Source organism: Anabrus simplex, chromosome 14, assembly GCF_040414725.1.
Source record: "Anabrus simplex isolate iqAnaSimp1 chromosome 14, ASM4041472v1, whole genome shotgun sequence".
Classification (NCBI taxonomy): Eukaryota; Metazoa; Arthropoda; class Insecta; order Orthoptera; family Tettigoniidae; genus Anabrus; species Anabrus simplex.
In genome coordinates, this window is record NC_090278.1 from 78,230,424 (window position 1) to 78,252,103 (window position 21,680).

Below are 21,680 nucleotides of genomic sequence, written 5' to 3' on the forward strand. Positions count from 1 at the left end.
TTTCTCATTTTTATAACAATTTTCAAATTTTTCCTTGTCGATACAGACCGATGACCTCGTGGATATACACCTTAAGACAATCATGACAAAAACCGTCGCCAGTTAACATCATTAAACAATATTTCCATGTTAAAAATGCTTGGCGTTGATATGGACTAAGTAAGAAAAGACTATATTCATTATTCTATTATCATAGTCGGTACGATAAAACTGTGTAAGACATAAATGATTAGTATGGTTAAAATGTATACGACATAAATGATCGGAAATTTAATTCTATATAACTTTAGTGATGTAGTATTTATCTATAGGACCATTAATAACATACATATTTAAGAATTAAATTTTAGGCCTTCCCCTAAACTATCACTTCACTCAGCGTGAATAAAATTATAGCCTAGATTGTAGTGGCTCATTTCCCGACTTTACATACCGATTAAGTTCTCTTCAGCCATTTTCTCGTGATGCCCGTACATACATACATACAGTACATACATACATACATACATACATACATACATAGAGAAATGGCGGGCACCGGGCGAGTTGGCCGTGCGGTTAGGGGCGCGCAGCTGTGCGCTTGCATCCGGGAAACAGTGGGTTCGAGCTCCATTGTCGGCAGCCCTGAAGATGGTTTTCCACGGTTTCCCATTTTCACACCAGCCAAATGCTGGGGTTGTACATTAATTAAGGCTACAGCCGCTCACTTCTAGGCCTTTCCTATCGCATCGTCGCCATCGTCGGTGCGAAGGAAATTGTTCTAGAAATGACTAAAAAATGAAAAAGCGCATCTCCTTGTTACTGTGGACATGACAAAAACAGAAATGCCATTCTTTTTAAATTCTGAGCAATGTACAGACAAAACTCTTATTTTATATATATATATATATATAGATAGATATAATTCATGGCCTTGCCGGCGGGACTTAGTGTTTACAGTGCACTGTCTTCTGCTTTTGACTGGAGCAATTTTGTTACTTTTATTGATCTGTCTCAGTGTTATGCCTGGCTTTGACAATATGAAAGTGACTGAGGTATGAGCGATGCTAGTAATGCCATTCCTTATGCAGCCAGTCCCTGCTATGAATGGTGTGAAATATAGCTCATAGGGTCGGATGATGCATGCATTTCAGTGGGTTTGGCAGACATATGTAATAGCGACTTCTGGCTCGATGAGGAAAGCAATGGGAAACTACCTCGTTTCCTCAGTACGCGTCTTCAGTGATGCCTAGGCCATCTATGACAGCTGATGGCGGAGCTGTTGAGGATCCATCCAGCCTTAGGGCTGAGAACCGAACATGCATACACATACAGATATAATTCTGTCATAATCATTTATCCTAAGGGATGAGAATACTTACGTGGCTAGAGGGAAGTGAATACGTGGATATGGTACTAGGTTTGTCTGGAACTCGGTGAGATCCACATTGAGAGCGCCATCAAATCTCAGGGAGGCTGTGATGGAGGATACAATCTGACCAATGAGACGGTTCAAGTTGGTGTACGTTGGACGTTCAATGTCCAGATTACGGCGGCAGATATCGTATATAGCTTCATTGTCGACCATGAAGGCACAGTCGGAGTGTTCAAGAGTGGTGTGCGTCGTGAGGATGGAGTTGTACGGCTCCACGACAGCTGTTGAAACCTAAAACATACAAATAAGTGTCATCTTACACTGGGATAGCAAACTGTGTGGTAGTTGTGGTAAAACCCTGCCTAACGTGAATACTTAACCACATCCACAAAAATACAGTGTACCTAGCGAGTTAGCCGTCCAGATAGGGTCGCGTAGCTGTGAGCTCTGAGATACTGAGTTCGAATCCCACCGTCGCCAGCCCTGAAGATGGTTTTCCGTGGTTTTCCATTTTCACATCAGGCAATTACTGGGGCTGTACGTTAATTAAGGCCACGGCCGCTTCCTTCCCATCTTTGGGATGCCGAAACCCACTAGAAAAAAATGGCGTATTTGTCTTTCTGATTATCTGTTCCTCCCCTCCCCTTCACTCTTGTGGATAATCATTGTTCTTTCTTTCCTTCTTAAATCAGTTTACCCTCCAGGGTTGGTTTTTTCCCCTCGGACTCAGCTGTCCTGGAGTGTGAGACTTTAGGTCGGGGATACATCTGGGAAGGAGGACGAGTACCTCGCCCAGGCGGCCTCACCTGCTATGCTGAACAAGGGCCTTGTGAAGGGATGGGAAGATTGAAAGGGATAGACAAGGAAGAGGAAAGGAAGCGGCCGTGGCCTTAAGATAGTTACCATCCCGGCATTTGCCTGGACGAGAAGTGGGAAAAACCACGGAAAGCCACTTCGAGGATGACTCAGGTGGGAATTGAACCCGGACCTCCTGGGGTGGCAGCTAATCTCACTAACCACTACACCACACAAGCGGACCATAATCAAGGTTTTGTTGTATATACATGTGATGCAGTCCAGGATATCAGGCCATATTTCACTTGGAGAAAGTTTTCTATATAGTGAAAACTCAAACTGAGACGGAAGTTTATTTATGGTTGTTAAAATAAAACCTATTAAACACCTTACATGAAATTGTTCAGATTTTTCTCCTTATCTTGAACTTCCATTATCTGAAAATGTGTAAGAATATGTCTTAAGAGTTATTTTAAAGATACAGTGGGTCCGCCTCTGTGGTATAGTGGTTAATGCGATTAACTGTCATGCCCGGAGGCCTCTGTTCGATTCCGGGCTCTACGACGAAATTTGAAAAGTGGTACGAGGGCTGGAACGGGATGCACTTAGCCTCGGGAGGGCAACTGAGTAGAGAGGTTTGATTCCCACCTCAGCCATCCTTGAAGTGGTTTTCCGTGTTTTTCCTGTTCTTCTCCAGGGATGGTACATAACTTAAGGCCACGCCGCATTCTTCCCTCTTCCTTGTCTATCCCTTCCGATTTTCCCATCCCCCACAAGTCCCCTGTTCATCACAGCAGGTGAGGTCGCCTGGACAAATTACTTGTCTTCCTCTTCAGTTGTTTCGCAGACCAAGTGTCTCACGCTCCGAGACACTGCCCTTGAGGCGGTAGAGGTGGGATTCCCCGCTGAGTCCTGGAGGGTAAACAGATTAAATAATTTGCAGCTAGAGAGGAAAGCTAGTTATTTAAACAACAGCCGCGGAATGTGAGCGAGATGTTTACGTCCGAGCCGCTGGGAATGCAGAGACGCTATGGGTACAGAACCAAAGTGCTCCAGTCAGGCAGGGAAACCATTCAAAACTGTTAGTTAGGTGTTCTCTGGTTCATAATCTCTCTCTGATTATCCGTGTTTACAATACTGTGAAGCTATAAATATACAGTAAGAGATACTAAGGAGTCGTAGGTAAGGGAGCGCAGGACATGACCGTAAGAGGATGGGGTAGGACGGGCCTACCCCATATAAGTAAAGGAGAGATATATTCTGAACGAGGAGGATTGAGGCGGGGTACAGGAGGGGAGCGGTTTCATCTGGTAGGAGTTGTTGGGGGCTTCTTTCGGGCCCCACGGATAGGGCCGGTTGTAACATCACTGGGAGGGTGGCCTTTTTCCTACCAGGGGTGATAACATGGCCGGACAGCAGTAGGAGTAGGTCGGTAGTTTATTTTAATTTTATTATTTTTCTTTTCTGAATATCAAGCGGGGTCGATGGACGTGCCATGTAGGGACTGAGGATGACTGCTGTGGTGACCCTTCCTTGGGAGTGTCACGTTTCCGGAGTATCTGATGGACCTCATGGCATGCCCAATGAGTCTCGTGTTTTTCTTTTTTTCCTTTTCTTGTAAGGTGTTTTCATTGCGAACATGTATTTGGGCTGAGCGCCTGTTATGTTCAATAATAACTACTAATGTACTAAATACTAATACATTACTGTGAAGCGGGGTTCAACCAATCAGACAAGATTTCTAATAAAACGGTATGGAAGGTATTTACAGTACGGTAAAGTGTCATTTTCCGTACTCTTATATATGGAAAGAAGGCAATTATATCATAGCATGAAATACAAAAAAAAAAAGTTCAGTATTGAGTTCTTTATTGGAAGGAACAAGACACAAAAATAATATTGGAGACATGTGGCAAGAATTTCTGAGTAGGAGCGTGAGGATTCATACCTGTGGGCAGGGTAGATGGAGAACTCCAGCTTACTGAGAAGGAGGATTCATACCTGTGGGCAGGGTAGATTGAGAACTCCAGATTACTGAGAAAGAGGAGGATTCATACCTGCGGGGCAGGGTAGATGGAGAACTCCAGCTTACTGAGAAAGAGGAAGATTCATACATGTGGGGCAGGGTAGATGGATAACTCCAGCTTACTGAGAAGGAGGAAGATTCATACATGTGGGGCAGGGTAGATGGATAACTCCAGATTACTGAGAAAGAGGAGGGTTCATACCTGTGGGGCAGGGTACATGGATAACTCCAGATTACTGAGAAGGAGGAGGGTTCATACCTGTGGGGCAGGGTACATGGATAACTCCAGATTACTGAGAAGGAGGATGATTCATACCTGTGGGGCAGGGTAGATGGAGAACTCCAACTTACTGAGGAGGAAGAGGAGGATTCATACCTCTGGGGCAGGGTAGATTGAGAACTCCAGATTACTGAGAAGGAGGAGGGTTCATACCTGTGGGGCAGGGTAGATGGAGAATTCTAGCTTGCTGACAAGAGGGAAGAGGATTCATACCTGTGGGGCAGGGTAGATTGAGAACTCCAGTTTACTCTTCTTGCCATAATCCACAGAGAGCCGCTCCATGAGCAAGGAGGTGAATCCGGAGCCAGTCCCTCCTCCAAAAGAGTGGAAGATAAGAAACCCTTGAAGCCCGGTGCACTGGTCGGACAGTTTACGTATCCTGTCCAGCACGATGTCCACGAGCTCCTTGCCGATGGTGTAATGACCGCGAGCATAGTTGTTAGCTGCGTCCTCCTTGCCCGTGATCAACTGCTCGGGGTGGAACAGCTGGCGGTACGTCCCAGTACGTACTTCATCTGTTGGAAAAAATTCATGTTGTAAACTTTGTAGATGTTATTAGTAAGGGTGGTGAATTCTAGTGTTTTGAAATAAGAAATTTACCATTTCGATTCGTACATGAAGGAGTTTATAGTATCCTGAAAGAGAACACAGAATTTGTGTTTTCTGATGAATAGATAATACTAATAATGAGAAGATTAATAGGAAACTGTAGAAAGGGAGATTTTTAAAAGAAAAGTTTTAAGAATGGAAGGATTTCAAGGAAGAAGGGAAAGGAACCCGTTCATACCTGAGAAGAGAAGGTATATAGGAAGGTATATGCATGTACTATTACCAGTGGTGTAAATATGATCTCACATGTGGCTGCTACATACCAACAACAGTGGGTTCAAGATCGACGAAGACGGCTCTTGGAACATGTTTGCCGGCCCCGGTCTCGCTGAAGAACGTGTTGAAGGAGTCATCTCCACCGCCGATAGTCTTGTCGGACGGCATCTGACCGTCTGGCTGTATGCCATGCTCCAGACAGTACAGCTCCCAGCACGCATTTCCTATCTGTACTCCAGCCTGACCAATGTGCACGGAGATGCATTCCCTCTGAAACACAAAAACATCGCAAGAGGTCAGATTTGATAACAATGAAACACTTCACGACAGCAATTGAGGACCGTGTTTGCGAAACTCAACAACTACTAAATTTCCTAAAATGAATTATATACGAGGTCGTGTAGTTTAATAATTAGGAGACTAGAGATCGAATTTTTATCCACAGATGGAGAGTGAAAATGGCAAGGGGTGTAAGTACCGCAATGGGTAATTATATTTGATTGCTCGGGATTGGCTGAAAGGACCATACGGCGTACCATGGTGAAGGCTCGAAGTTCATATTATGCGTGTCCAGACTTCCAGCCTTCACCATGCCACATGGACATTTTAAGTTTTCTTATACCAGGCAGGTAGCGAGCGCCGGACTTTCTACTTATAAATGCCCCGCATGCACAAATGATGAGTGGGATGTCTACTAACTGATTTTCATAGGGGTACTACTGCTAGCAGGCAGGTTACGTCAGAATATGAAGAGATAACAACCGGACGGTCGCTCGCAGCATGTTCCTCAGCGCTACCCGTCTAATGCAACCCCTTGGATTAGTAAACCGCATAGTACTAGGCTGGTGTATGTACTAGTGTACAGCAGCAATACATTTGTTGTCTGCATATCGGCAATGGCTAGTGTGTTCAGCAACTATAGACAGACATCATTTTAATCTATGGAGAATCTGGTCGGAATGAAGCCGAAGCTCCAAACAGTCGTCTGTCTTCTACACACGTATTTCACCCAAGTATATTAGTTTTTTGTTTGCCAGAGTAAAGTGTAGCTTTCACCGAAGTCCCAGTCTCATCCATGGCTGTGACAATATGGAAGCTGCTTGCTGGGGTATGGGTGGTGCTGAGTATTAACATTCAGAGCACAACTAGTGCATCTGAGTGTTATGAAAGGTGTTGCTCGTAGGGTCAGTCGTGCTGCAATAGTACTTTCTGACCCAGTGAGGAAAGCAATGGCAAACTACCTCACTCCTCGTGTTGCCTAGTACGCCTCATTTTGGTGCTGCCATTGGTTTTTGCGATTTCCTTATAACCGCATAACCTTTGGTGGTGCTATTTGAGGATCCAACCAGCCTCTGGGCTGATGACCTAACAGACAGACACAAACAACTCATTAATAGAGTGGAATGTCTACACGTGCAAAAAATGAATACGTTATTAAATTTAATTTTCTGTGTGTTTGGAGTATTTACAAATTCTCCCTGTTATGGAACGTGTGCAGTAAAATGACTGCTATTTCTTTTACAACATCCACAATACAGCACGTTGTAGCGCTCCTTTGAAAACAAGTGACTAGGCATCCCATGCATCACTAGTGCATGCGGGACAATTGCAAGTAGAAAGTACGGCGCTAGAGGGCCTCCTGGCATATATAGGCCTAAATGATATGAGCAGAGAACTGGAATCACAGATAAGGATACTTGCAGATGATGTTATACTGTATAGAGTAGTAAATGAGTTGCAGGGTTGTGAGCTATTGCAGGAGTACTCAAACAATGTAGTGAAATGGACAGCTGACAATGGTATGAATGTCAAAGGAATTAAAAGTCAAGTCGTAAGGTTCACCAAGAGGAAAACCTCTCTTAGTTTTAATTATTGTGTTGATGGGGTGACAGTACCTCTGTAAGTATTTAGGTGTTAATATAAGGAATGATCATTAGGGTAATCATATTAACGAGGTAGTTAAGAAAGGTTACACATATCCTCACATGGTTGCGAGAGTATTAGGGGCTGCAGTAGGGATGTAAAGGAGAGGGCATGTAAGTCTATGGAAAGCCGCAGTTAGAGTGTGGTTCCAATGTACTGGACTCACACCAGGACTTCTTGATACAAGTACTGGAAAAAAGTTCAAAGGAAGGCAGTACGATTTGTTCTGGGTGATTTCCTACAAAAGGTTAGTTTTACAAAAGTGTTGCAAACTTGGAAGACTTGGGAGTAAGGAGACGAGACGCTGGACTATGCGGTATGTTTCGTGCTGTCAGTGGTGAGTTAGCGTGGAATGACATTAGTAGAAATAAGCATGAGCGGAGCTTTTAGAAGTAGGAAAACCGGGCGCGTTGGCTGTGTGGTTAGGGGCGCGCAGCTGCCAGCTTCCGAGAGATGGTGGATTCGAACCCCACTGTCAGCAGCCCTGAAAATGGTTTTCAGTAGTTTCCCATTTTCACACCATCCCATCGTCGCCATAAGGCCTGTGTCGGTGCGACGTAAAGCAACTAGCAAAAAAAGTAGGAAAGATCATAATATGAAGATAAAGTAGGAATTCAAAAGGAAAAATTGGGGAAAATTAATTTATAGGAGAATGGAAATGTTCGATAAATTTCCAAATTCTTCAAAAATGTTTAAGAAAAGCCGTAAACACTTGATAGGAGAATCCACCGCCTGGACGACAGTCCTAAGTGCAGATCATTGATTGATTGATTGACTGATTGATTGATTGACTGACATCTTCAAAAGCTCTTGTACAGTAGGCAGATGTCATCAGCAAAGTCCAGGTTTTCAAGAAAGCTGTCTTACTCTCACTGAATGCATTACATCTGCACGTTAATTATTCGAATTTTTGAGTGACGTGTGTGCAATACGTGCTAAGTCCCAACGGGTGTTTAACTGCTACCGTCTTAAAGTAATAATACAAATTGTGCACAAGTATTACTGGAGATAGCGTAACTGTTTATAATAAGGTAATTAATGGAGAATGCCGGCGAGATTTCTAGCACGCGAACTTTCTTACAATGCCACATCACGCGAAGGAATTAATTTGAAATTCTCTCACATCATTTGCATTCATAAAGAATGAAGATACCCGATGTAATTTATAACTACCACCTATAAGCTTGTCACACGCACTTCCGGTATACACTATAGGCCTACTCATGATGTATGGAGTTCTATTCTGACCCCATTTTGACATATCGTAAATGACAACTACTTCCAAATAAACGACATGAAATCAGTTCGGATGATCTTCAGGAACGGGGAGGGGGAGTAAGAGTAGCTGCCCAGAATCTGATTACCAGGGCTCAGAAGTTGAAGATCTATAAATTACATCAAATATACCTGTAAAAAGACCTAATAATATCAAAGAAGGACCAGAAAATGCGATCCAAATGCATTCATAATTTTAGTGTTATTTGCATATTTAATGAAGAAATATAATGTTTTACAATGCACAATTCTGATGCAAAAATATACGAGTGAATTACTTCTTCTTTCAGACATTATATACATATTAACATAATTTTGAAAAAGGAATTCCATGTTTGTTAAAACAAAGTTCTCGCAGAGTTTAGAATGAATTTTTTTTCCACCTAGAATGAATTTAGCGAACCCGCAATGTGGACATCCTGGAAAACCATGCTAGGGTTACAGAAATTGGAATTCTAAAACCTTACATCAGTTGGCTTTGCAGTATATCACAAAAGTCATCTCCAGGCTTTTACTGTCGGCGGAGAAAGTATGTGTGGTCGAGTTTAAACGCTAATCAAATTTGAACCAGTCCACCAATCTAAACTATAATCGCACCATTGTAAAGCTTGTTTTATTCTGCGTTTTTCTCTGGTATTTACATATTTTTATTATGTTTCTTGTGAATGTTATATTAGGCGGAATGCAAGAAGTACTGTACCTATTTTCTTGCCCTTTTTTTAAAACAACAACTTTGTAGTACCATTACATGAAAATGGACTGTCTGATTCTCACGAAATTCAGGTGGATTATGGAATACACTATTAAAAATATATTTCTGAAGTTTAATTACTTCGCACACTTTGGCAAAAAAAGGTATCGTTTTTGTAAAAGGCTGTCCGTTTGATACTGGGTGGTCTTCCGAAATCGAGATTGAGTTTATCGGAAAGATTTGAAACAAATACGACCAAAGAACGAAAAGAACTTTCTGTACCGACAAAAGGTGTAAAGGATTATCGGTTTTTAGACACCACGCTGCAAAACATCGATAAACTTCTATCCACATGAACGGATGTTAAGGGTTCATGCGTTTGATATGTTCCTCTTTAAAAAACCTCACATCATTTTCTTCTTTCAATATTTCACTAATCTTGTACATAATTTGATACACCTGTTTTTTTTCAACCATTAGTTCCATTTTGTTTTAAATTTAATGTTCTCTTACTACAGAAAAGATGTTTAAGAGGCGATGGATGAAACAATGATTATTCGAATCAAGAATGGACGGTACAAATGTAATCGAAGGAAGATGAACTTGCAAAAAAAAGCCGTTAAGACCTTAAAAAGGCTAAAAAGGACCTATAAGGCAAAAACCGTAGGAAAAAAAGGCAAAACAGGACAAATAAAACTCACCATTTTTTGGCCTACAATGACCCAGAAAGAATATGTTGGGCTTATCTTCGGACACTCGAGAAAAAATTGACTTTTCCTTAACTTACGAGCCCTACGATTACCTTCGAGGACCAGGTACCGGAAATTACCAACACATTTAAATATCTTGGTGTTACCCTACAAACAATATCTTCCTCCTTGAAAGCTCACGTGAAAGAAAGAGGTCTGGCTGCAAATCTACTGTAGCGTATTGCGTTACCTGCATTTTAGGTACACAATGGATAAAATTAACTTCTCGAAGAGGTATATTATTGAAAAATGTCTTAGAAATGTAATGGCACGATCAGCGAAATGAGAAAACTCGTTCAGTCTCTGTGACCAAAATGCTGTCAAAACGAGTAAAATAATCACCTGTAGGCTATGATTGAATCAAGAAGGACAAAGTTATATCTTCGCCATCAGCATTATGACATGCCGAGCAAACCAGGACAGAAAAATATTTTGACGTAATTTGTACCATGATATTCAATGTGTGACGCGATGTTACCTAGCAACCGTGCAGGCTGTGATGTGAAGCACTATTTCTTTTGCTACTTTGCTTTACGTCGCACCGACACAGATAGGTCTTATGGCGACGACGGGACAGGAAAGGCCTAGGAATGGCAAGGAAGTGGCCGTGGCCTTAATTAAGGTACAGCCCCAGCATTTTCCTGGTGTGAAAATGGGAAACCACGGAAAACCATCTTCAGGGCTGCCGACAGTGGGGTTCGAACCCACTATCTCGCGCATGCGAGCTCACAGCTGCGCGCCCCTGACCGCACGGCCAACTCGCCCGATGATGTGAAGTACTAATGGATGGCCATGACAGAGACGTTATCAAAGAGGGCCGTTAAGAGTACAGATGATCATGCGATCTTGCAGCCTGTGATGTGAATAATGATAGATGGCCATGACTGAGGTATATAGAAGGCTCCTTTATTAAAGATTTCTCATCCCATCATGCTTCTGAGTTTCACAGGCGCTAAGTCAGTTCTCCCCCTTTCAATGCACTGACCCCCAATTTCCATACAGATGTCTCTCGAAAATGATTCGTTAGATGCAAATGAATTAATCGTTATCGTTCCGAGTTTCATTTATTGAAAAACGTTTTTATAGTAATTTGATTTTCCCAAAGGATTTAACACAATTTTGTACAGGTAAATTTTACGCTTTTCTTTGTATTTCTTCACACTTTTCTTCTTCGAATTTTCCCCCAAAAGCTACCCGTCTCACGCGTACCCTTAAAGGTATGCACACCATAGTTCAGAAAAACTTTTACAGAGTGTATTTTGAGGAAGGTTCACGTGTCCGAAACATAGAGCTACTACAGAAGGAAGCCGTGACGACTTCAGTGAACGAGGCACAAGTAAAAAGAAAAAATTGTCATCCGAATACTTTTCTGACTTCAGCTGGCTAAAGCGTTAACGACAGATCTCAAACATATGTAGAAGAACTATTTAGGATAAAAGCTAAATAATATAAATAATAATAATAATAATAATAATAATAATAATAATAATAATAATAAGGCATGCCATACAGAGACTACACAATATAGCATCAAAGGCAGGCCTCCAGATATCCTACGAGAAAACCAAGTACATGGAAAATCTACGTCAAAATAGCAAAAGAACTCCGCTAGCGATGGAAAACGGCACAATTTCACAGGTGCCCTCCTTCAAATACCTTGGAGAAATTATACTACCGTCAGGATTAGACAGTAGTGCCAATGTAGAAAGAAACACCAAACTACATACTACAAACTGACGTGGAATTACTACAACAAAAGAGTCATATCGCGTAATGCAAAATTACGACACTACACGACAGTTGTATTGTCTGAAGCTTTATATGCCTCAGAAACCATATGCTTAGGTGGTCACTCTAAAATTACAGAAATTGAAGAGCAGGAGCGGAAAATTCTCAGGAAAATTTATGGTCCTACGAGAGAAAATGGAATGTGGCTTAAGAGGAGAACAGCGGACCTTTACTCCTTCGTCGACAGGTTTACTGATGCCGTACGGAAAAGGCGCCTTAATTTCTATGGCCATATCTACAGAATGAACAGCGACAGACTAAACTAAAAGATTATTCAAAGTAATCAACTCAAAGAAGGTCAAAATAAAATGGCTACAAGAAACTAAGGCGGACCTCCAAGAAATAAACATCACAGAGGACATCATGGAAAATCGTGGAGCTTTTAGAACAAAAGTAGCCAATCATAAATTTAGGGGGAAACCCAAAAAGACAACTGGTAGGAAGTGGTCGACAGAACGCAAGATGAAACACAGTGCATTCATGAAGAGATTTTGGGAGGATAAGAAGGCACAAACCATCAAACCAACTAACAAGTTCAAATGCACTCTATGAATGAGCATAACGAAGAAAGAAGAAAGAATAATAATAATAATAATAATAATAATAATAATAATAATAATAATAATAATAATAATAATATGGAATCGGAAAAGACAGACTCCACTCAGAGCATTGATACGGACCATGAAATGTAAGTAACTTGACGAGATTATTCCCTCGAATGACAATTTAAAGGAAGCACTGGGGGAAAAAGCAAGGAAGATGGAATTGGCATTTAAAATGAGCCATGATACTTACAGATCCAAATCCATCTCTTACTGGGGTAAACTAAGTCACTACTGCACAATAGTCAGACCGGCGTGCCTTTACGCTGAATAAACACTAGCAAAAACCCTTCAGGCAAACAATTCAATGTTGAAAGCATCGTAGGGACATGAGCTACGAATTTTAGATAAATCCTTTCCTTAATCATCGTTATCCGGTCGATTAGATTAGCAGTTTGCCTTTTTCTACCACTACGAGCGCTAATGTGAGTCAATGCAGAGTTTCACTGAATGAAATGACGTATGGCTTTTAGTGCCGGGATGTGTCCGAGGACTTCGGCTCGCCAGGTGCAGGTCTTTTGATTTGACTCCCGTAGGCGACCTGCGCGTCGTGATGAGGATGAAATTATGATGAAGACGACACATAAACGCAGTTCCTGTGCCAGGGGAATTAACCAATTATTGTTAAAATTCCCGACCCTGCCGGTATTCGAACCCGGGACCCTGTGACCAAAGGCCAGCATGGTAACCATTTAGCCACGGAGCCGTACTATTGTTTCACTTAAGCACCGATACGAGCTCTAATGTGAGTCAATGCAGAGTTTCACTTAACGCCTTATAACAGCATTCGTTGTGGGCATTTTAAACAAAACGCCTGAGGGTATTGAACATTACAAGCTGTTCGCCCCGATACATGTTCACAGTGCTAGAATACAAGAAACTGAAAGATCCATAAACTAAACTAAACAAAACAATTATAAACATTTCTATAAGCACACCAACTAGTGTACTGAGCTGTCCCCTACATGGGCGGATGACCAGTCCACATGTAAGGGTCAACCCTGCAATCCTGTCAACTAACTTGGTGGTCCCTCACACGAGCGGTATACCAGTCTCCATGTAAGATACCACCCTAGACTAACTCTACTAAGTTGCCCCTACTAATAACAAAGGAACCATTAAAATAAACGAAAAGAAAAACAGTATAAGCATTACTATACCAACTAAATCTACTGACTGCCTCTTACATGGGCGGATGACCATACCACAAGAAAGCGCCAACCCTATAACCCTGAGGGTATTGAATCAAGGAACACATTAAAGAAAGAATTATGTAACTACATTAACCCTTTCCCGCCCATATTTTCCGTCCGCTTACCGCCAGATTTCAACCTATTATTTAGGAAAAATTGAAGCAGAGCACACTGTTTCAGAAAAAGTTAAATGTATTAAAAACTATTGATCACAATGTATTCAAATTTTCAATAATATAAGTAAACATACCATCACACCCATTTCCGTATTCAATGAGCCATAAGGTTGTTGCTTCAAACGTCCACCCTCCTAATTGTGGTACTCGACACAAAGGTAGGCTCTATTTGTCACATTCTCATGTTGTATGAATCCCTCTAAACCAATAACCGCGTGATTCTGGAAATGGAATGTATACTGTATATCAGCTTCTATTTCCCCTGAGCAAGTGTCTTTACATTCTGTATCTATGTTTCTGGAATGTGCCTGTTTGAATGCTGCATTGATATATATATATGCAAGTGGCTATCTCACTGAATACTTTGTCTCCTCCTAACATATGTCAAAAATGATATATTTCTCTTAATACTCCTTCGAAATTATGGACAGGTTCAAGATCATCCATATAATTATTTGGAGTAACGAAACGAAATATTGGCGTTAACTGAAATGCCGCGGCATCGCAATCAGGTCCGAATTTTCGATATCCGTTTTCACTTAAATCACTGTTATCACTAAAATTATCTTCGTTGATACGTTATTCCCTCACTAAAAATTCACCTCCACCCCTACTCAACAATTCTGTGTCACTTTCGTCGCCTATATTCAGCTCAGTTTCAATATCTGCAGTATTCAATCCCGCCATGTTTACGAACGAAACAGCTGTCCCGCGCTCGCGGAAGTTCAAGACCGTTTCCTAGGCGACTTCAAGACAGATTATCGCTCTTCTTTCATTTCCTAAGCCTTGTAGATTGTATTTCGTGTTCATAAATGCCTCATAAACACTTCAAAGCTGAAGAAAACAAACAACTATCGCATAGCTCGCGTAAGTATGCAGACAATGCAGCCGGGCGCTAAGGGCGGGAAAGGGTTAATTTAACTAGGATTTGAATAAAAAGTAAAACGAATAAAGAAACTGGCGATTTTAAGCTGTTTTTTCGGAACAGCATTTAGCCCGGAAGTGATTTTCGAAATGTGTTTATTTAGTTTGATAGGGCTGTCCAATACTCATAATTTGAAACCTTTCCGGCCTCCTTAGGCCTTCAACTCCGGCAAAATTGAGAACATTACTTAATTTAACCGTTTTCGTAGTAAAAGTTTGTCTGGTAAAAAAATGTTTTTAACATTAAAATGTGTCCCAAGTTACGCTTTCGATATATGCATTAAAGGAAATTTCGCAAATTTGTGGAGTTGAGAAATGTTTGAATTCACAAGTTTAATTGATAGCGCATCTGTTGGGCAGAAAAAAAGCGGCGAACGAGAACCGCGTGTGCACGTCTCCGGAAGTATTACCACGTTTTTCCTCTACCGTTTGTAATTATAGGCGCATGTAGAGCTACAAATCATACCCCCAATTAGAGCTGGAATTCCTTGCACTAGAAATAGCCACACTGCGGTAGGTAGGTACAGTACATTGTCCCGTGGTGTACACATCTTGATGTAACGTTGCACCGCAGTCGAGATTTGCATAGTCCTGTGGTGACGTATGAGAGAGAAACACGCAAGTACTTGAGGGCATGACCCCTGGCGTGGCCTGGTAAAAGGTTATCGTCATCTTGCGAGGTAAAAAATTAATACTAAAGGCCAAGAGTCAGAGTAGTTTCCTGGTCATTATCGCTAGTTTCTATCACGACAGGAGTCGTGGGATTTTAGCAGGAAAACAACAAACTTATAAGTCCTAAATAACCTATTTCTGCCCGCCATTACATGTGAAATTGTTAGACATCAGTCCATAGACTGGTTTGATGCACTCCTCCATCACACATTATCGTATGCTAAACTACGTAAATACTGCATCATACATCTGCTATAATCTGCTTGTCATATTCATACCTTCGTCTACCCCTACCGTTCTTATCGCCTACACTTCCTTCAAAAACCAACTGTTCAACTCCTGGGTGTTTTAAGATGTGCCCTATCATTCTATCTCTTCTTCTGGTCAAATTTTTAACCAAATAGTTCTCCTCTCACCAATTGGATTCACTATCTCTTCATTCCTGATTCGATCTATCCATCTCACCTTCAGCATTCTTCTTTAAGACCACATTTCAAAAGCTTCTATTCTCTTTATTTCCTAGCGAGTTATTGTTTTTAAAAAATGAGAAAAGTCGTAAAGGAACGATCACTTGAAGAACAAGACAAGAGAGTCATAAAAGAACGCTGCACATTTGTCTCTGGTGAGACCTCAACTTGAGTATGGTTCCAGTGTATGGGACCCTCACCAGGATTACTTGATTCAAGAACTGGAAAAAATCCTAAGAAAAGCAGCTTGATTTGTTCTGGGCGATTTCCGACGAAAGAGTAGCGTTACAAAAATGTTGCAAAGTTTGGGCTGGGAAGACTTGGTAGAAAGGAGACGAGCTGCTCGACTAAGTGGTATGTTCCGAGCTGTCAGTGGAGAGATGACGTGGGAGGACATCAGTAGACGAATAAGTTTGGATGGTGTCTTTAAAAGTAGGAAAGATCACAATATGAGAAAGTTGGAATTCAAGAGGACAAATTGGGGCAAATATTCGTTTATAGGAAGGGGAGTTAGGGACTGGAATAACTTACCAAGGGAGATGTTCAATAAATTTCCAATTTCTTTGCAATCATTTAAGAAAAGGCTAGGAAAACAACAGATAGGGAATCTGCCACCTGGGCGACTGCCCTAAATGCAGATCAGTAGTGATTGATTGCCTTTACATTAGATGCTCTAATATCCCAGAGTCGGAAGAAAACTAAATCTGAAAGCCTGCAATCAGTCACTACTGATCTGCATTTAGGGCAGTCGTCCAGGTGGCAGATTCCCTATCTGTTTTCCTAACCTTTCCTTAAATGATTTCAAAAAAATTGGATATTTACTGAACATCTCCGTTGGTAAGTTATTCCAGTCCCTAACTCTCCTTCCTATAAACGGGTATTTGCCCCAATTTGTCCTTTGAATTCCAACTTTATCTTCATATTGCGATTTTTCCTACTTTAAGCTCAACAGTGACATTTTATTGACCATTGTTGTGAAGTTAGTTCTCTTTTCTGCTGCCACTCATCTCCGGTAGATGTGATTACTGCTCCGTCCCGAGTAGAACAGCGCAAAGTAGCTGGAGAGTTAGATAACCTTGTACATTCTACATGATTGCGCAGTCAAAGACGGGTACTGCAGGTAGCTTAGTACAGGATAGGATGATATGGAGAGCTGCTTCAAACTAGTCTATGGACTGATCACCCAAGCAACAACAACAACATTCCATTGACAGCCCTGGTCTGCTGGTGAGTTTCAGTAGAAACCCATGTCTAGCCTCACGTGATTTATAACCACCTCGTAACGGATACACGCGTTCATTGATCGCAGAAATAAAAATGTACAAGACTTCCTACGTACATGCTACAGCAGTCACGATAGAGTGCAGCAGCTCCTCTAACAACCACATGTTGAAAATAATAATGATGAACATTGCAATACTTAGATTAATCTTATTAACTCTGAGGTTCTACGCTAACTTGTATTTTTTCTTAACGTCGATTTATATTGACAAACTTTCCTTAATACATAAAAATGCCCTCACTCGAAACGGAACAAGAGTTGTACAAACAATTATTATTATTATTATTATTATTATTATTATTATTATTATTATTATTATTATTACGGAGTTATCCGTGGTAGTTAGAGGTGAAAGAAGGTGCGGGCGGGAATAGGCCTCAACTTACGAAATTAAAGTTAATTTAAAACTTTAACAAAGGTTATATTTTCTTTTCAAGATCAACAGGTAACAACAACGAGCTAGAAAGAGGACTATAGAGTGGCTAACATGGCTGCTACAGCGCTCTGGGTGGTGCCAAGGCGAAATAGCGACTCCATAGTTTAAGCGCCATTCATATAATTTCTCCGCATACGGTGCGATATTTCTAATAGATTAGATCGAAGAAAATATGCTCTCTACGTGTGTGGCATGCAATTGCATAAATTGTAGAGAAAACACGAAGAATAAATATCATATTTTAGATAAGATTCTTTTTTTACTAAAGTACACAGTTTTGGGCGATTAGCAGAATTACGTTGCCTGTGTAGCACAATCCAGCACGTGTACATTAGGCCTACTTTTATTTTCTTGTATTTGGTATTTGAAGGTGCTCAGATAGGTTACCTTTGTGTCAGTAGATTTACCGGCCCGTAAGGGAACTCCACCGGGGCAAATCTCCGGCACTTCAGCTTCTCCGAAAACCGTACTAAGTAGTCGGTAGGACGAAAAACCAATACCACTATTTATTATTACATTGTATCCTACAGAGCACATTTCCCCAGCATTTTGAAAATAAATATAAAGTGAACAACGATGTTACAAGACGCCTGCTGTCCAACGCCACACCTACAATATTTAGAATTTCCTAGTCACCTCATCCCCTTTGCCAACGATACGGAGTAATATGAGGACTTTCAGTCCTACATTACCACTACTACTGAGCGAGTTGGCTACGTGGTTCGCGGTATATAGCTCTTAGCTTGCATTCGGGATATAGTGAGTTCTAATCCCACTGCCGACAGCACTGATAGCTGGTTTTCCGTGGTTCCCATTTTCACATCAGGCAAATACGGGGGCTGCTGTGCCTTAATGCCACTGACACTTCCTTCGCAGTCCTAGCCTTTTCCTATCCCATCGTAGCTATAAGGCGTGTCTGAGTGGGCGCTACATAAGGCAAATAAAAAATCGGCGTTACCATAATCTTCTTCCAAAGATAATCGAAGTGAATTATTCAGGAAAGTTAACTTATGTGATTTAAGATCATTATCACAAGAAGAACTGCTCTCTTTTTTAGCAATTATTTCAAATTGTTTATCCTACAAATTCTTGTTCTTATTTTATTGTTCTTATTATTATTATTATTAAGGGATACTTTATTACACCACTGTCCACTTCAAACCTTGTACCCCACGGCTCCAGAATACTTATTTTTCGTAAATTATTATTAGTTTTACGCCCTACTAACTACTTTTTCGGATAAGCCGAGGTGCCGGAATGTTGTCCCGCAGTAGTTCTGAGGGATTTGAGCACCTAAATACTATCGTACTGAGCCAGGATCTAACCTGCCAAGTTGTTTAGTGTCCGGCTTCTTGGCTGAATGATCAGCATGCTGGCCTTTGGTTCAGAGGGCACCAGATTCGACCGGGTTGAGCATTTTAACCGGGTAGTCGACAGTTAATTCCTCCGGATCCGGGACTGGATAACCTTCTTCATCTACACACAACAGAACATTCTACAAACCACTACAGAAGCACGCAATAGTAAATACATCAATCCACCTAGGGTTGGCGTCGTCAGGAAGGGCATCCGGTCGTAAAATTAGGCTAAATCCATACAAAATGCCAATTCCAGGTAAATGGAAAGATATCAGGATTTATTATTATTATTATTATTATTATTATTATTATTATTATTATTATTAAAGTTATATGAATTATTTCTCGATGTTGTTAAATTGCTTTGTTCAAGGTTTTCTGTTCTATATTTTCATTACCTGTAAGTGGGTCTAAATTTTTGGCAATGTCTTGTGATTTGTTTTGTAATTCGGACTAGTGGAAATGCGCTAATTTTCTTTCTTTATACAATATGTAAGTACGTAGCCTGTATCTTGTATTTTTTAATGTCCTTTTAAACAGACATTGCGCATCTTTGAGTGCTTCCCTAATAAAGAAAACTGTGAAACGGTATTTATTCCCGCAGCCTCTGTACTTGCTTCATCACAAGCCCACTCGATTTGGTCGCTTACAATATGGCGGACGTGGCTTTCAAGTAGATTCAAATATGGCGGTCCAATAGCCACTCTATAGTCCTCTTTCTAGCTCGTTGGATAACAACAACAGAGTAACAGGTACCCAGTAGCAGGAAAACAATTTAAGAAATTACAATTGTTACAAGATTTGGGCTTCGAGCCCCAAGATTAATTTCTGAGCTCTCAGCTCACCACCACAATAGATAAAGGGCAGAAAACCCCTAAGTACGACGAGCACTTGCTCCTAATTACAATGTTAAGATGAAAAGAGCAGACCCGCTCTCAATTTTACAAGCCTATGAAAGGCTACAACAACCTTCATTCCTAACTGCCCTTAAGGCACACATACAGTGAAACAGGGGTATCTTGTACCCAACCTACAGGGCCTTCACATGAAGAAAACAAACTCTGGATTAATTAAATGGCCCAAAAAACCAAATTGACTGGAGGCGTAGCTTGCACTCCTACATGAAACTTCTTAAAACCTAGGGGGCACTCGGCCAGTTATACAGGGGCTAATCCCATACTAGGGAGGTGACTAGTTGGCAAATAAGTTTGTTTTTTTTTGCTAGGGGCTTTACGTCGCACCGACACAGATAGGTCTTATGGCGACGATGGGATAGGAAAGGCCTAGGAGTTGGAAGGAAGCGGCCGTGGCCTTAATTAAGGTACAGCCCCAGCATTTGCCTGGTGTGAAAATGGGAAACCACGGAAAACCATTTTCAGGGCTGCCGATAGTGGGATTCGAACCTACTATCTCCCGGATGCAAGCTCACAGCCGCGCGGCTCTACGCGCACGGCCAACTCACCCGGTGCAAATAAGTTTAAGACTTGAAGAAGAAAGAGAAAAACGGTTACGAAACCGTAGTCACCTCAAATTCAAAATGAAGGGGAGTTCGAGAGGGTGAAGCACTCTCTATCCCCGCTTTACAGATTTGTAATTTATAGATAGACAGAAAATAATTTACATTTTAAAAGGGTAGTTTACATACTAAAGGTTTCAAACCCTCCCCGAGAGTTAAACTGCTGAGCTAGCAAGAAATGAAGATGTTAACAGGCCATTACCTTGTAGATGAACTGCCGCTTGGAGAAAGAGGCGCTTCCCGCCCCCTGCTATATATGTTCACACACTGCGAAAGATGTTACTGAAGTGGCCCCGAGACCAGAAAATCAGCAGTTTTTATACCCTCGTGGAAAATTCGAGACCTTTCAAGAATGAAAAAGACACAGCCCTTCAACTTTATTGGTAGACTAGGAATTACACATGGAAACCTGAGGAAGAAAGCTATGATTGGAGGAAAATTAATTACAGAAATTACTGATTGGTTAAATTCAAAACTGGCGGAAAGAGAAGGGTTATACTGCCAACCCAAAAAATGACTAAAAGAAATTTAACAAAGAACAAACTTATGAATACCTCATTTCTTAATAATAATAATTTAAAAAAAAACAGTTCCTTCACTTCGCACTAGGGTGCACAATTATAGTTCTTAAGTAGTGCCATCTAGAAGAGAATGTCCACACTTCTTGCTACAGAGTAAACAAATACATATCGAAATAGACATAGTTCACAACACTTCAAAATTTACAGTAGAGACATCTTCTGAGAAACCGTTGAGTTGATACAGTTTGTTCAAGTTCAGGCTTCCTCCTGTAGAGGAATTTCAACTGGCGCAATATTTGAATTCGCGGCGTGGAGGTGTACCGCCCGGTACAATTATTATAATCTATATATTAAAAGTTTACTAAAAACAGATTTGGCAAATCCGTCCGTCCGTTCTACTGGACTGATTTGCTTCATTTGTTTTCTTCTCTCCGGAATTACCTGCAGGTGGATCATGACACATTGACAGGTCTCTAAATTGACACAACTTTGAGTAATGGTAAAATCAAATCCTTAAATGACCACTCCAATAATTGCAGACGAAGGCTTACCCTAACCCGCAATACATTCTGTACTTAGCAGGTTGTTAAGGGGGGAGACCCAGCTTAACAAAGGAAAAAAAGAAGGTTAATATTCATTCGATTGTTAAATATGCTACAATTGTTGTTGACAATTCGTGAACATATCCCAGTGTTGGCATGCTTCCTAGCAACCGGAAGCAACTTCAATAATGTCAGAATTTTAATAATTTTAATATTTGAAAATAAAATGTTCAAAATTTCCCGCGTTTTAACAATATATCACTGTTTCCCTTATATATTCCA

The 21,680-nt window shown here is 41.0% G+C and overlaps 1 protein-coding gene across 1 annotated transcript in view; it reads right to left on the reverse strand.

Annotated features, from left to right (window-relative positions):
* LOC136885646 (tubulin alpha chain, testis-specific) overlaps positions 1-21,680 on the reverse strand; it is an 82,758-nt gene that overhangs the window by 12,544 nt on the left and 48,534 nt on the right. The window contains exons 2-4 of the mRNA XM_067158342.2: positions 5,328-5,550; positions 4,669-4,970; positions 1,362-1,645 (exon numbers count right to left, since the gene is read on the reverse strand). Coding sequence (XP_067014443.1) covers positions 1,362-1,645; positions 4,669-4,970; positions 5,328-5,550 — 809 coding nt within the window. The remainder of the gene's footprint in view (positions 1-1,361; positions 1,646-4,668; positions 4,971-5,327; positions 5,551-21,680) is intronic.